The 15,268-nt window shown below is 35.5% G+C and overlaps 1 protein-coding gene and 1 non-coding gene across 6 annotated transcripts in view; both read left to right on the plus strand.

The window, feature by feature from the left end:
- DDX60 (DExD/H-box helicase 60) overlaps positions 1-4,112 on the plus strand; it is a 106,873-nt gene extending 102,761 nt beyond the window's left edge. For 4 of the 5 annotated variants that reach the window (XM_053901140.1, XM_053901139.1, XM_053901141.1 and 1 more), the window contains 2 exons: positions 80-142; positions 3,377-4,112. In XM_053901140.1, the coding sequence (XP_053757115.1) occupies positions 80-142; positions 3,377-3,476 (163 nt within the window). In that variant the 3' untranslated portion in view covers positions 3,477-4,112. The remainder of the gene's footprint in view (positions 1-79; positions 143-3,376) is intronic. The other variant, XR_008421638.1, reaches the window with a different exon arrangement.
- A 1,052-nt stretch (positions 4,113-5,164) lies between these two features.
- LOC128776788 (U6 spliceosomal RNA) lies at positions 5,165-5,266 on the plus strand. Its single transcript, XR_008421959.1, has one exon. It is a non-coding gene; the product is annotated as a U6 spliceosomal RNA (small nuclear RNA).
- Positions 5,267-15,268: the final 10,002 nt, after the last annotated feature.

The following is a 15,268-nucleotide window of genomic DNA, read 5'->3' on the forward strand; positions in this document are numbered from 1 at the left end:
GACAAATCCAAAATTTCAGTATCAAATAAGTTCTTTAATGTTTTTATACTATTAATTTTCAAAATGATATTTTGTTTAGGATGAATGAAGGAACTGCTTATGAGTTGTTGAAAGATTTTGCACTCACCATTCGATCTATCAGGTATGTTATATACTTTAAATATTGATTTCATATTTTCCAAAATTTTAATGGTAATTAAATTGAGTTTGTTGACCTCATACTTTTTTTAAGTTTATTTAATTTGAGAGAGAGAGTGCTTGAGCATGAATAGGGGAGGAGCAGAGAGAGAAGGAGAGAGAGAATCCCAAGCAGGCTTTGCATTGTCAGTGCAGAGCCCATGCAGGGCTCAGACTCATGAACCACGAGATCGCGATCTGAGCTGAAATCAGTAGTCAGATCCTTAACTGACTGAGCCACCCAGGCACCCCTGTTGACCTTATACTTAGAAGTGACACTGAGCTTCTTAGATGTCACGCCTTTCAACTCCCCAAACAATTTGCAGAGCTTCTCTTCAACACCCTGTTGCACTGATTCTATAATAGAATTAATTCCAAAGCCCATTTGACGTAAGATTTAATTCAGACCAGAACCCTAGCCTCAGGCACTGCATAATAGGAGGATATTCCAAAACCTCAGGAATTCCTAGATGCTAGTATTCTGTTTTCATAACCAGTGTTTGTCAGATACATGATACTTCACAGGGCCCCTTAGGGCTCCATTGGTCCCTGGTTATGTATCAATTTACATATTCTGGATTCTCTTGCTTTATACAGTGTTTTGCCCAGGCTTCATCTGACACTAATCTCTCATATTGGCTTCCTGTTTTCATCTTTAACAGAGCTCTGTGGGGGCCCAAACAATTCCAAACTTTATATGGATACCCCCATCCTAAGGCTCTATTAGAAGATCCATCCTTAAGCCCATCATGTATTTCCTGGTTAAATATACATCTTCCTAAAGCCTCTGTTCTGCATGTACCTTAATACTTTATGGGTTTTCCCTTTTCTATCACTTGCTTTAAAAATTATATTTCTTCACATATATGAATACATGTAATTTGCCATGAATCTCTTCATCTTCATGAAGTTGTTGCTAATTAGGTCATTGTTTTTTTATTTTTTTGATACAAGATTAGTTAGACCTGTTTGGATGTTTTATACAGAGAATGAAACTATGAGGATGCTAGAGCAGAGGGAACTGCTCTAGTTTCTTGAGTATCTCTATGTAGTGTATTTCTTGAGTAGCTCATAGTTATTCAAGAGCATCTCAAGAAACTCCAGAGACTTTGGAGCTGTCTCAAAATCTGATCCTAGAAATATCATTCATTTTTTTCTTTAAAAATTATTGAAACATTACTGATTTGAGGAATATGTTTAAGCATTTCAGATACAGCTAATCATTAAATCTATCCCTTCTTTAAACATAATCTTACAGTGTAGTGTGAGGAAACTTACTTGTAGATATTAAAAAGGTAATAAGTGCTAGGGTGACAGATAAGGGGGCAACTAACTTGACCTTGGATTCAGAGAAAGATTTTCAAATGAAGTAATTTTTTTCACTAAGTCTTAAGGTATATTAAGGGGGTGGAGGAAATAGTGTTTTCAAAGTACAGAAATGAGAAAGGGCCTGATATGTCAGATATTGGCTTCGATCTCACTATAATGGCATGGGGAATATGGGAGTTGTAATAGGGATGGGGGAAGATGCTGAGTTGCTTAAAGGAGCTTTAAAGACAATTTGGATACATTGAGAAGGGTCTTAATTCTCATATTATGGAGTTTGGGTTTAATATTTTGAATAATGTGTAGACAGTGCATAGACATGAGTATGATATGGGTCTATGGTTTATATGTGTGACAGAGATGTGTATGGCTTATATATGTGGCAGAAACTCAAAGGCTATAACAGCCATGCAGGTGAGAGTGGGTGTGGGTCTGAATTAAGGAAATAGAACTAATGATGATTAGAGAAGTATTTATGAGATAGTATTCAAAGAAACTGTCAATAAAGGCCATGTAGTTGGTGAAGATAACAAGGTTTCTATTTTAGTTAATGATACATAAGAAACATAGAAGTGAGGATGAGGTTGGAGGAGGACTAAGAACCAAAAATAATGAGTTAGAATTTATATATGTCACATAATATCTGTGGGAAATCATTCAAGAGGAAATGGTCGGTGTCATAATTATAGGTCTGTAACTAGGAGGAAATTCAGTGATACAGATACAGATCTGGTCATTGTTTGTAGTAGGTCAATGAAGACATTAGGAAAAATTCTGGAACTCTAGTGAAACCAAGGTAATAGGAATTACAAGAGGTTGATAAAATGTCAGATCCTGATTGTGTTCAGTACTTTATCACTGCAGCTGCACGGTTCATTTGTGGATTTCCTCTCTCCTTTCTTTTCACCTGCATATTCATTTCTTATTGCTGCTATAACAAATTACCACAAATTTAGTGGTTTAAACCAACACAAATTTATTATCTTACAGTTCTGGAAGCCTGAAATCCAAAATGGGTCTAACTGGGTTAAAATCAAGATATTGGCAAAGCTCATTTCTTTCTGGAGGCTTTAGGACAATCTGCTCTATTGTCTTTTCCAGGCTCCAGAGGCTGCTGGCATTATTTTTATCATGGTCCCCTTCCCTCTTCAAAGCCAGCAATGGTGGGGAAAGTCTTACACTGAGATGAGCTCTCTCCTGCCTCCCTCTCCTGCTTACAAGAACCTTTGAGACTATAATGGGCTAACCCAGAAAATCCAGAATAATTTTTCCATCTCAAAGTCACCTGATCAGCAACTTCAATTCCATCTGCAACCTTAATTCTCCATTGCCATGTAAACTAACATGGCCCTAGATTTCTGAGGATTAGAACATAAATATCTCTGGAAGACCATTATTCTGTTTATTACACCCTGTTTTTTTTTTAATTTTCTTACATATCTAGGTAAAGGAAGTAATATTTTTCCCTTCTTAGCAGTAGTTACTTGTGGGTTTCAGTATATATTGGACAAGGTAGCCAAAAAAAAAAAAAAATCACAAAATAGCCTCTAAAGAGGTGTATGGAGAAAGGAAGGGAATTTGTGTTGTTGCTTTTGAAGGGAAGAGGGATAGGTTTACATGAAATTTGTTGGCCTTTAAAATCCTCTTGGTAATTGACATGAAGAGGAACTGTACGGGAACTGTTTTGTTATCTTTATTTTGTTATTTTTTCCATTCAAGTTTTTTTTTTAAGATAAACATGTTTCTTATCATCATTCTTCATATTTTTCTAACATTTCATCATGTAATGGGATTTTCTTAATTCTTCCCACATGGAGAAAGTCCTTCTTATAGTACTGACTCTCACTAAAATGCTGTGTATTTCCATTTACAGTGTTTCCTTGCGTGAACTATGTGAAAATGAAGATGACAATGTGGTCTTAGCATTTGAACAATTGAGTGAAACCTTTTTTGAAAAACTTAACCAAGTTTAAAAACAAAGACTATCCAGATCACTTAAAATATTTCCGTGGGCATTTTTCAAGTCATATTTTGTGATCCTCATATTTTTGGTCATAAATACATGTATAATGAAGTGGAAGTAACAATTTGGAATCAGAATTATAATCAAACCCGGCGTGTCTTTCATGAGTACCCTTGGAAAAGTTATTTAATGTCTTTGAATCTTGGCTTCTTTATATAGTTGAATAATAATGCCTATGTTTCAGCTAGTTTGTGGATTGATTGAGAAAATGTGTAGATTTTGTTTGTGACTGAAGAACAATTTTTACTCTGTGAGGCCTAAACAAATATTACGTTCTCAACATTTTTTGCCTCAATGTCATAATTTATAAAAGTCTATTAAGGCTAGAATAAGCTACTACAGTATGCTGAAGTTGAAATATATTTTCTTTAATTAACTTAAATGTGATTATATGACTTATATATGTGGTTTTTAAAATGGTGGCTTGTAGTAAACTTGAACTATTTTTTTTAAAAATATAAATGAGAGTTCTGGCATGAATCCTGTGATGTTTTAAAACAACACTTAACTTGTGATTTGGCTTGATTTTAATTGTATATAAATGACTTAAAAACCACAAAGAAATAAAATGGGTGTAGTCAACTTACCATTTGTCTCTTTGTGTTAAGTCTATGCATCTTTCAGACTATTTGCACACACATATACATTTTGTATATAATAAATAGTTCACATATAATCACTTTCACTCCCTAGCCTTAAGCCTCAGATCACAGTTTTAGAAACTATTTTAGACCCTAAACTTCAGTATTTTATCCTCAGAGCAAAAGGTCTGTTCTCTCCTTCTATCCAGATGTCTTCCTGAAGATGATCTTTTGTATGAAATTATTTATATTACATTGGTTTATATTACATTGGTTTAGAAAAACACCTGTGCTTCATTTTGTCTGGAGATAAAAGAATACTCTGTTACCTGGACATGTCCCATTATTGGATATGCCATGTTAGGGGTCTCTAGTTTCCTTGATTTAGACCCATTCACATTATTTAAAACTTGCAATGTAACAATCTCTGGACACCAAAATACATAGAAACCAAAGCCGTTTCTATTGACCACTCCATGGTCAGTAGACCACTACTGATCTCTCCTAGAAACACTGATACACAATATTAATAAATTGTCACGTTGGTTTCCACCTCTCACTTGTGGTTTCATAAGTCTGATGAATACATGAAGATTTTTTTTTCCATGACTGAACCAAACTGGCTCCCTAAGTTTTAGGGATAGAATAAGATTATTTCCTATAAACTGGCATTCTAGTAAAAGAGGAAGTTATACCTAACCTCTTTAAGGTAGGTCTAATGGTCAGCTTCCTTTGCTTCCTTTTTGACTTTTAGCAATAACTTTAAAAAGTAACATGGAGCAACTTTTGAAGAGAGAATTTATATAGGAACTCTGAAAACATTTTATGTTCCATTTCTTGAGATAATGTGAAATTTTTCTCTCTGAGAAATATGTATAGACACCCTGCTAAGATTTACTGGAGAATCATTATTACCACCGTAATTTATTCCCATTTTTTCCCATGAGAGGAAAACATCATATTGGCATTAGGTCTATAAAGGGTCTTCTGGAAGAGACACTTGTAAAAATTTTTATGTTGAGAAAATTAAAGATGCAAATGCTGGAAATAATATACCATGCTCACTTCAGCAGCATGTACACTGAAACAGGAAGGATACAGAGAAGATTAGCACATGCTCCAGGATGACATGCAAATTTGTGAACTATTCCATATTAAAAATATATGTATATACCTGTGCATATATGGTTAATTCATTTATGACAAAGGAGCCAAGAATAGACAATGGTGAAGGGAATATCTCTACAATAAATGTTGCTGGGAAAAATGGACAGCCACATGCAAAAGAATGAAACTGGACCAATATCTTACACCTTACACAAAAATTAATTCAAAATGGAGTAAAGACACAAAAATAAGATGAATCCATAAAAATTCTTGAAGAAAACTAGGCAAGTTCCTTGACAACATTGATATTGACAATGATATTTTGGATTTGACACCAAAAGCAAAGGCAACAAAAGCAAAATAAACAGGTGGGACTATATAAAGTTAAAAAGCTTCTGCATAGCAATGTAGACCATCAACAAAATAAAAAGGCAACATGCCAATGAAGAAAAAATATTTGCAAAGGATAAATCAGATAAGGGGTTAATATCCAAAATGTATAAGGAATTCATGCAACTCAACACCCAAAACCCTCCAGATAATCCAATTAAAATGGGCAGATGACCTGAATAGACATTTATCCAAAGAACACATACAGGTGGTCAACAGACACATGAGAAGATGCTAAACATCACTTATCAGCAGGGAAATGCAAATCAAAACTACAAGAGGTATCACCTCATGTCTGGGAAGATGGTTATTCAAGTGTTGGCAGATGTGGAGAATAAGGAACCCTTGTGCACTATTTTGGGAATGGTGCAGCCACTGTGGAAAATACTATGGGAGTCCCTCACAAAATAAAAAATAGAACTACCATATGACCCAGGAATCTCATTTCTGAACATTTATCTGAAGGAAATGAAAATGCTAACTGAAAAAGATATATGAAAAAGATAAAAGATGTTCACTGAAGCATTATTTACAATAACCAAGACATGGATGGAATCTAAGTGTCCATTGATGGATGAATGGATAAGTAAAAATGTGAGATATATATATGAATATTATTCAGCTGTAAAAATGAATGAGATTTTGTCATTGGCCACAACACTGATGGAACTTCAGGTCAGTCATTATGCTAAGTCAAATAAGTCGGAGAAAGATGAAGACCATATGATCTCACTTATACGTTGAATCTATAAAATAAAACAAAAATTGAACTCATAGCAGTGAAGAGATTGGTTGTTACCAGAAGTGGGAGGTGGGGTGGGTAAAATGGGTAAAGGGGGTAAAAAGTTACAAACTTTCACTTGTAGAATAAGTAAGTTATAGGATAGGGGTGCCTGGGTGGCTCAGTTGGTTAGGCATCTGACTTCAGCTCAGGTCATGATCTTGCAGTTTGTGAGTTTGATCCTCGCGTCAGGCTCTGTGCTGACAGCTTGGAGCCTGGAGCTTGCTTCAGACTCTGTGTCTGCCTCCCTCTCTCTGGTCCTCCCCTGCTCACGCTCTGTCTCTCCAAAAATAAATAAAAATTAAAAAAAATAAATCATAGGATATAATGTAAAGCAAGGCGATTATAGTTAATAATGCTGTATTGTATATTTGAAAGTTGCCAAGAGAGTAAATCTTAAAAGTTCTCATCACAAGAAAGAAATTTGTAATTATGTATGGTGATGGATGTTAACTAGATTTATTGTGATCATTTCACAAATATACAAATATACACAAAATATACAAATACCAAAACATTTAGGTATACTAATATATTGTGTCAATTATATCTCAATAAAAAAAGAAATAATACAGAGAGATCCTATGAAGCCTTTACCTAGTTTCCCAAATGGTAACATTTTGCATAATTATAGTACAATATCAAAATTAGGAAACTGATATAAATATAACCCATTACTCAGATTCCATCAGTTTTGCATGCACTCATTCCTGTGTATTTAGTTCTAAGCAGTTTTATTGCATGTGTAGTTTTGTGTGACCATCATTATAGCGAGATACAGAACACTTCTGTTACCAAAAGGAATCTTCCTGCTCTTTTATAATCAAAACCACTCCCCTCTCAACTCCCTCCTGCTTCTCCCTGAGTCCCATCTAATTCCACACTCCTGCCCCCAACTGTAACCTCCACCAACCTCCAGCTGTTCTCTAATTCCATAATTTTTGTCATTTCAAGACCTGTAGAAGTGGAATCTTACAATACGTAACCTTTTGAGATTGGCTTTTTTCACTCAGCATAATTACCTTGAGATTAATCCGGGTTGTTACATGTGTCGATAGTGTGTTCCTTTTTATTGCTGAATAGTATTCGATAGTATGGTTGGTTGTACCAGTTTGTTTAACCATTTAACCCACTGAAGGACATTTGGGTTGTTTCCAGCTTTTGGCTATTAGAAGTAAAGCTGCTATTAATATTTATGTTTCCTCTGTTTCTTGTTCTGTTTCTCTTTTTTTTTTTTTTTTTTTTTTTTTTTTTTTGCCTTCCTGTGAATTACCTAAAAATCTTTGGATTCCATATTGATTTACTTATAGTGGTTTTGAGTATATCACTTTGCACAGTTTTCTTAGTGGTTGCAATATACATGGATGACTTATCACAGTCTACTGGTATCAAGTTTTACTATGCTACTTTTACTTAGATCCCTTTAGTCTTCCTCCTTTTTGAATATAGCTATCTTAGGATGTTTGTCTACATACATCGAGCACCACATCAGAATGTTAAAATTTGTTTTAATCATTAAATATGATGTAAGAATCTCATGAGAAGAATTATTATACTTAACTCTATTTTTACCCATTCTGATTTTATTTTTTTCCTTTTTGAAGGTGCAGGCTTTCTTTTATAATCCTTTCCTTTCTGTTTAAAGGACTTTCTTTACCATTCTTTTCTTTTTCTAATTTTTTCTAATGTTTATTTTTGAGAGAGAACATGCATGAGCATGCAGAGGGGCAGAGAGAGAGGGAGACACAGAACTCAAAGCAGGCTTCAAGCTCTGTGCGGAGAGCACAGAGCCTGATGTGGGATTTGAACTCATGAACTGTGAGATCATGACCTGAGCCAAAGTCAGACACTTAACCAACTGAGCCACCCAGGTGCCTCTTCCTTTACCCATTCTTGAAGAATAGATTTGCTAGTGAAAATTATCTTAATTTTGGTTCAGTGGACAGTTTTTATTTTCTCCTCATTTCTAAAAAATATCTTCACTAGAGGTAGAATTTATGATTGGCAGGTTTTTAAAATTGTCAGTTCTTGAAAAGTGTGCCACTTCTGGCCTTCATGGTTTCAGATGAGAAACCCAGTGTAATTTGAATCGGTATTTCTGCTATTGGTTATGTGTTGTTTCTTTCTGTTTGCTTTCAAGATTTTTTTCTTTGTCTTTAGTTTTTAGGAATTTATGGTGTTTTCTTTGCATGTTTTTTAAAATTTAGGGTCCACTTACGTTTTTCACTCTGTAGGTATACTCTTTCTCTAAATTTGGGAAGTTTTCAGCCATTATTTCTTTGAGTATATTCTCAGCCCTACCCAGGTTTCCTCTCCTTTGATACTCCAATTATATGAATGTTAACTTTTTTGCATTGCTTCACAGGTCCCTAAAACTCTGTTCATTTTTTTTTCAGACTACTTTCTTTTTGTTTTTCAGATTCATAAATTCTATTTATCTGTTGTAAAGTTCACTGATTCCATCATATGTCATCTCTGCTCTACCATTAAACTCATCCAGCAATTTTTAAAAATTTCTTTTATTGAATTTTTCCGTTCTATAATTCCTATTTCATTTTTTGTAACTTCTATGTCTCTGTTGGGATTTTCCATTTTTTATTTGTTTCAAGAGGATGTGCATTTGCTTGTTGGAAAATTTTAATGACAGATGCTTTAAAATCCTTGTCACTTAATTTCAACATCAGCTTTACTTTGGTATTGGCATCAGTGTTTTTTTCTCATTCAAGGTTTGATTTCCCTAATTATTGATATGATCAATGATTTTTTATTGTATCCTTTGGACATTTGGACATTTTATATAATTTGCTATGAGACTCTAGGTCCTGTTTAATTTAGAAGATGAGTTGAAGTGTAGAGCGTGATGAGGTGGGTGGGGGTTCAGCTTTCTTTTACACCTGTTGGCATCACTCTAGCTAAAGGAGCACAAGCTGACATTGCCTCCATGCAGATAGCAACATTGTTGAAGTTCAGCTTCCCTGGCAGCAGTCGTTGTGACATCTTCCTGGTGAAAGTGGAACTGTGCCTTCATGGTCTTGTTCCTTACCTTTGAATGGGGGTGTATACTGAGCTTCCCGCTGGGCCATGTTGATACCAGGGAGAAGAGAAACAGGGCTGATTCACACTGCTCTGTTGTTTTAGGGTGAGGATGGAAGCTCAGCTGTCACGGGAAATGTTTGTAGACAGAGGTGATTAGTTCTCTCTTGCCCCAATTAATTCCTTCCTACTAATGTGGGTTGAGGGTAGAGATTCAGCACCCCTGGCTCCCTGATACACACACACCAGGGAAGGGGGTGAAGGCAGGGTTCTGATCAGCCCCATCTCACACACTGCCTTATTTATTCTTATTGGCACTAGGCCAGAGGGCAGTTAGAAGCCCAATGACACCTGGAGAGGGTGAAGTGCAGTGGTGATTAGCCCCTCCTCATCTCCTTTGGATAGATAAGAGAATAAGAAAATTCAGGGAACTCATTGTCATGTCATTTCTCAAGTCTCAAGTTTCCTATTCTTGTTTTTTGTGTTATGTCTAGGTGTTCTTGTTGCAAAAAGGAAGACCTAGGAGGAATGGGGCTACCCTGTCTTGGATTTTTATTAAAAGAAAGGAAGATATGGACATCTTGGGAAATGTTTGGGTCTGTAATTTTTACTTGAATCAGTAACTGGGTTAAGGGAAATGTTCACCTCTTCATAACTTGTTATGATTTCAACAGTGATTGTTGAATTCAACAGTGATTTGTGGGTGGTTCAGGAAGTCTCATGGCAGGTGAGGCAAGGCTTCCGTAGCCTGAGAATTTTCTGAAAGCCAGTTTTTGCTTTTCTCTCTCTCCCTCTACCCTCTCCCTCAAAATATCCATTTTGATCTTTGTTATATCTTCCTGTTGAATGAAGGCCCTAACTCTATCATCTTCATCATATTGCAAAGGGTCAAAGTCCTTATTAGGTTGTAAAGCCAAATTAGTTCTTATTGCTTATGTGGATGTACCAATATGAAACCAAATCTAACTTCCTACTCAAATAGATCGATAATGCTTGTACCACATACCCTTGTGACGCTGGAGTTGATAACAAGCCTTTATTATAGCTAGTGCAGATGAACAGTGTCCTAGAAACCAAAGAAGGCAGACTCTTTCATTGCAATGACTTGCCTTCTTCACAAAATTCTACATACATATTTAGTCCCCTATAAAAGAATGTATGATCATGCCCTGACCTTAGCTGATTTTATGCGGGTTGGATATGCAGTCAATTAACACTGAAGAAAAAATAAAACTCAGTTTAACAAATGATATATTTAGCTAGTGTTGGCTTTTTTTGCTGGGTTCATATATTAAATATTTCAGATTTTTATTGTTTTTCTCCTAGCTTCTGAACCATAAGTTGTTACAGTCATCAGCTCTGGCTTCTTTTCTCCTTAGCCTCCATGGCTTCTGATATGTTTCCATGAAAGAAATCTCTACATCACTTTTCAGGTTTGTTATGAAGTGAATTGACGAATATAAAGCATAAGAGAAAAAGAAAATATGAGGAAGTATTGCCTTAGTGCATTACAGAGAGAATGTGTGTGTGTCTGTGTGCATGCATGTGGTGCATTCTTAGCTCTGTACCGTGTAACAATTCTTCCTTCACTAGAAAATATGAGTTTTATAAGTAAACTGCCACTAGTGTTTCTACAGCATAGTACTGAAAGGCCGGAGCTGTTCCATTTTTTTCAAATCATGTATGATATAACAATAGAAGGAAATTGCTACATGAGATTTTCTGTAGATCTTTTATATCTTTCACTTTGTTATGATAAAGTTGTTATCTTTCAGTGAATTTTCCACCTCTTTATACAAACAATACTAACATATTATTGATGTAGCCTTCACAGGGTCTCTCAAATTTATTTTCTTTTTCTATCTACCATACTTGCCCGGGTCTATGCTATTGAATTATTAGAATACTTTTATTTTATTTTATTTCATTTCATTTCATTTCATTTCATTTCATTTCATTTTAGAGAGACAGAGAGCACGTGTAGGGGGAGAAGGGTAGAGGGAGAGAGAGAATCTTAAGCAGACTCCAGTGCAGAACCTGATGCAGGGCTCTATCCCACAACCCTGGTATCCTGACCTGAGCTGAAATTAAGAGTTGGATGCTCAACCAACTGAGCCACCCAGATGCCCCTATTTGAATACATTTAAAAATTTACATTCCAAGTTCTTGTCTAATGGACAAACGTATATGTCACTGTCCAATTAAGCTTCCTAAATACTTCCTTCCTTTCTTCCTTCCTGCATTCATTCTCTCATATATTCATACTTAAACTCAGTACATCCTGGTTGAATGCTCACTCTATGTCATGCACAGCAGGAAGCACTGGTCAAGTGGGAAGACTGAGATAAGTAGATATTTACATTAAAGGAGGAGTACAGTAAAAACTAGTTACAAGTTTATCCTTGATGTGTGCTAAGTACTTTATAGAAATTATTTCCTTTAATTACTAAAATAAGCCTCTGAGATAGATGTCATTGTTATTTGCATTGTATAGATGTAGAAATTAGACCCAGAGAAATTAGATAAGTTGCCCAAGATCATTCAGCTAGTAAGTATAAAGCTTTTTTTTTTTTTTTTGAGGAATTTGAACTCAAGCAGTCTCTCTTGAAAAGGCACTCTCTTAACTGCCATACTATACTTCCAACTGACAATAATAATAACAATTTTTATTGGGAACTTATAATATGCTAGGTACTGTGCTAAATGTCTTACAGGTAATATATCATTTAATTCTTAAAGCATCCTTGTGAGATAAATACATGTAATACAATAGTCTTTGTGAACATGGAGGTGGCAGTTATATGTATTTAGAATTATTGAGGAAGATATCACATAGGCAGTTGAACTTTATCAACTACTTGGTGGAGATCCATCAGAAGCAGTAAAGTAAGTGGGTAAAAAGTCTAGATTTCTCTTTTGGAATGAAACTTTCAATTATGTAGTGGCTGGAGTAAAAAGTAATACTGGAGACACAGACTAGTTGGGAGCCCCTTAAAATAGTCAAGTCAGAAGTTATAAAACAAAATCCTTAACAAAGGCAGGGATGCTAAGTGTAGAAAGAAGAGATGGGTATGAACAATATTTAGGAGATACAATTGACAAGATCCGATAATGAATTCAGTATGAATCTTGTAGGAGAGGAGGTAGGCTTCTCATCTGGTTGACTGAATGGATTAGGATGCCATTAAACTATGTCAGATATATCAGACAAATATTTGAGGAACTAAAGTTAATGATTTAATTTGGAGTATATTGAAACAGTTGTTTCAGCAACATTTCTGGTAGGAATCAGACGTGTAAAGAGGCTGCTACCAGTGGTTCCATCAGGGGAGTAGTGTACCTGTCTGCCTTTCTAGGTCTTCTCACTCTACCATCTTGTGACTGACTGTTGCTGGGGGCTAGATTGTAAAAAGAAACCACGGATCATAAGTAGAAGATGGTTTGGTGCTTGTACAGAGATGAAGTGATGAGGAAAAAAAACATGAGTGCATATGTTTAGGGACCATTTAAGAAAAAAAACTGACTACAAAGAGCTAAGTTAAACTTAAAGGTTAGACTTAGGGCAGAATAGTGGTGGTAGTTTGTGTCTGCAGAGAAAATATTTTATTAGAAAACAAATTAAGACCCATTAGAGGTTAATGTCAAAATGGCGCCTTTAGATTGAATTCATATATTTTAAACATGTTAAGACTTCCCAGTACCAGTTTGGTTATTTTAAAAAAAAATGTGATGTAGGGGTGCCTGGGTGGCTTACAGGGGTGAGGTAGTATCTCATTATGGTTTTGATTTGTATTTCCCTGATGATGAGTGATGTTGATCATTTTTCATGTGTCCATTAGCCATCTGGATGTGTTCTTTGAAAAAGTGTCTATCCATGTCTTTTGCCCATTTCTTCACTGGATTATTTATTTTTTAGGTGTTGAGTTTGATAAGTTCTTTATAGATTTTGGATACTAACCCTTTATCTGATATGTTCTTTGCAAATATCTTCTCCCATTCTGTCAGTTGCCTTTTAGTTTTGCTGATTGTTTCCTTCACTGTGCAGAAGCTTTTAATCTTGGTGAGGTCCCAATATTTCATTTTTGCTTTTGTTTCCCTTGCCTCCAGAGATGTTTTGGGTAAGAAGTTGCTGAGGTCAAGATCAAAGAGGTTTCTGCCTGCTTTCTCCTCTAGGATTTTGATAGCATCCTGTCTTACATTTAGGTCATTCATCAATTTTGAGTTTATTTTTGTGTATGGTGTAAGAAAGTCGTCTAGATTCAATATTCTGCATGTTGTTGTCCAGTTTTGTCAACATCATTTGCTGAAGAGGCTGTATTCCATTGGATATTCTTTCCTGTTTTGTCAAAGATTAGTTGGCATACATTTGTAGGCCCATTTCTGGGTTCTGTATGCTATTCCATTGATGTAAGTGTCTGTTTTTGTGCCAGTACCATACTGTCTTGAAGTCTGGAATTGTGATGCCTCCGGCTTTGATCTTCTTTTTTCAGGATTGCTTTGGCTATTCAAGGTATTTTCTGGTTCCATAAAAATTGTAGGATATTTTTTTTCTAGCTCTGTGAAGAATGCTGATGTTATTTTGATAGTGATTGCATTGAATATGTAGATTGCTTTGGGTAGTATGGACATTTTAACAATATTTGTTCTTCCAATCCATGAGCATAGAATAGTTTTCCTTTTTGTGTGTGTGTCTTCTTCAGTTTTTCATGAGGGGAGCTTGGGTGGCTCAGTTGCTTAAGTGTCCAACATGTGCTCAGGTCATGATCTCGTGATTCATGAGTTCAAGCCCCGCGTCAGGCTCTGTGCTGACAGCTCAGAGCCTGCAGCCTGCTTTAGATTTTGTGTTTCCCTCTCTTTCTGCCCCTCCCCCACTTGTATTCTGTCTTTCTCTCTCTCTCAAAAGTAAACATTAAAAATTTTTCTGCCATAAGCTTTCTATAGTTTCCATTGTATAGATTTTTCACCTCTTTGGTTAGGTGAAGTATTTGGTTAGCCTAAGTATTTTATGGCTTTGGGAGCAATTTCTTGCACCATTGCACCCTTGATGTCTTTTTCTGCTGCTTCGTTATTGATTTATAGAAATGCAACCAATTTCTGGGCAATGATTTTATATCCTGAGACTTTGCTGAATTCATGGATCAGTTCTAATGGTTTTTTGGTGGAATCCTTTGGGTTTTCCATATAGAGGATAATGTCGTCTGCAGAGAGTGAAAGTTTGACTTCCTCCTTGCCAATTTGGATGCCTTTTATTTCTTTGTGTTGTCTTATTGTTGAGGCTAGGATTTCCAAAACTTTGTTGAATAACAGTGGCGAGAGTGGACATCCCTGTCGTGTTCCTGACCTTAGGGGGAAAGCTCTCAGTTTTTCCCCATTGAGGATATTAGCAGTGGGTCTTTTGTATATGCCTTTTATGACCTTGAGGTATTATCCTATTCCTACTTTCTAGAGGGTTTGTATCAAGAAAGATGCTGTATTTTATCAAATACTTTCTCTGTACCTATTGAGAAGATCATGTGGTTCTTGTCCTTTTATTTATTTATTTATTTATTTATTTATTCTTATCTTTTATTAATATGATGTATCATATTCATTGATTTATGGATCTTGAACCAGCCTTTCATCCCAGGTATAAATCTCTCTTGATCATGGTGAATAATTCTTTTAATGTATAGTTGAATTCAGTTCGCTGGTATCTTGGGAATTTTTGGATCCATGTTAATCAAGAAAATTGATCTGTAGTTCTTTTTGGAATCAAGATAATGATGGCTTCATAGAATGAGTTTGGAAATTTTCCTTCCATTTCTATTTTTTAGAACAGCTTCACAAGGATATGTGTTAACTATTTTTTAA

Source organism: Panthera pardus, unplaced genomic scaffold, assembly GCF_024362965.1.
Source record: "Panthera pardus isolate Hobbes unplaced genomic scaffold, ASM2436296v1 HiC_scaffold_13, whole genome shotgun sequence".
NCBI classification, from domain to species: Eukaryota; Metazoa; Chordata; class Mammalia; order Carnivora; family Felidae; genus Panthera; species Panthera pardus.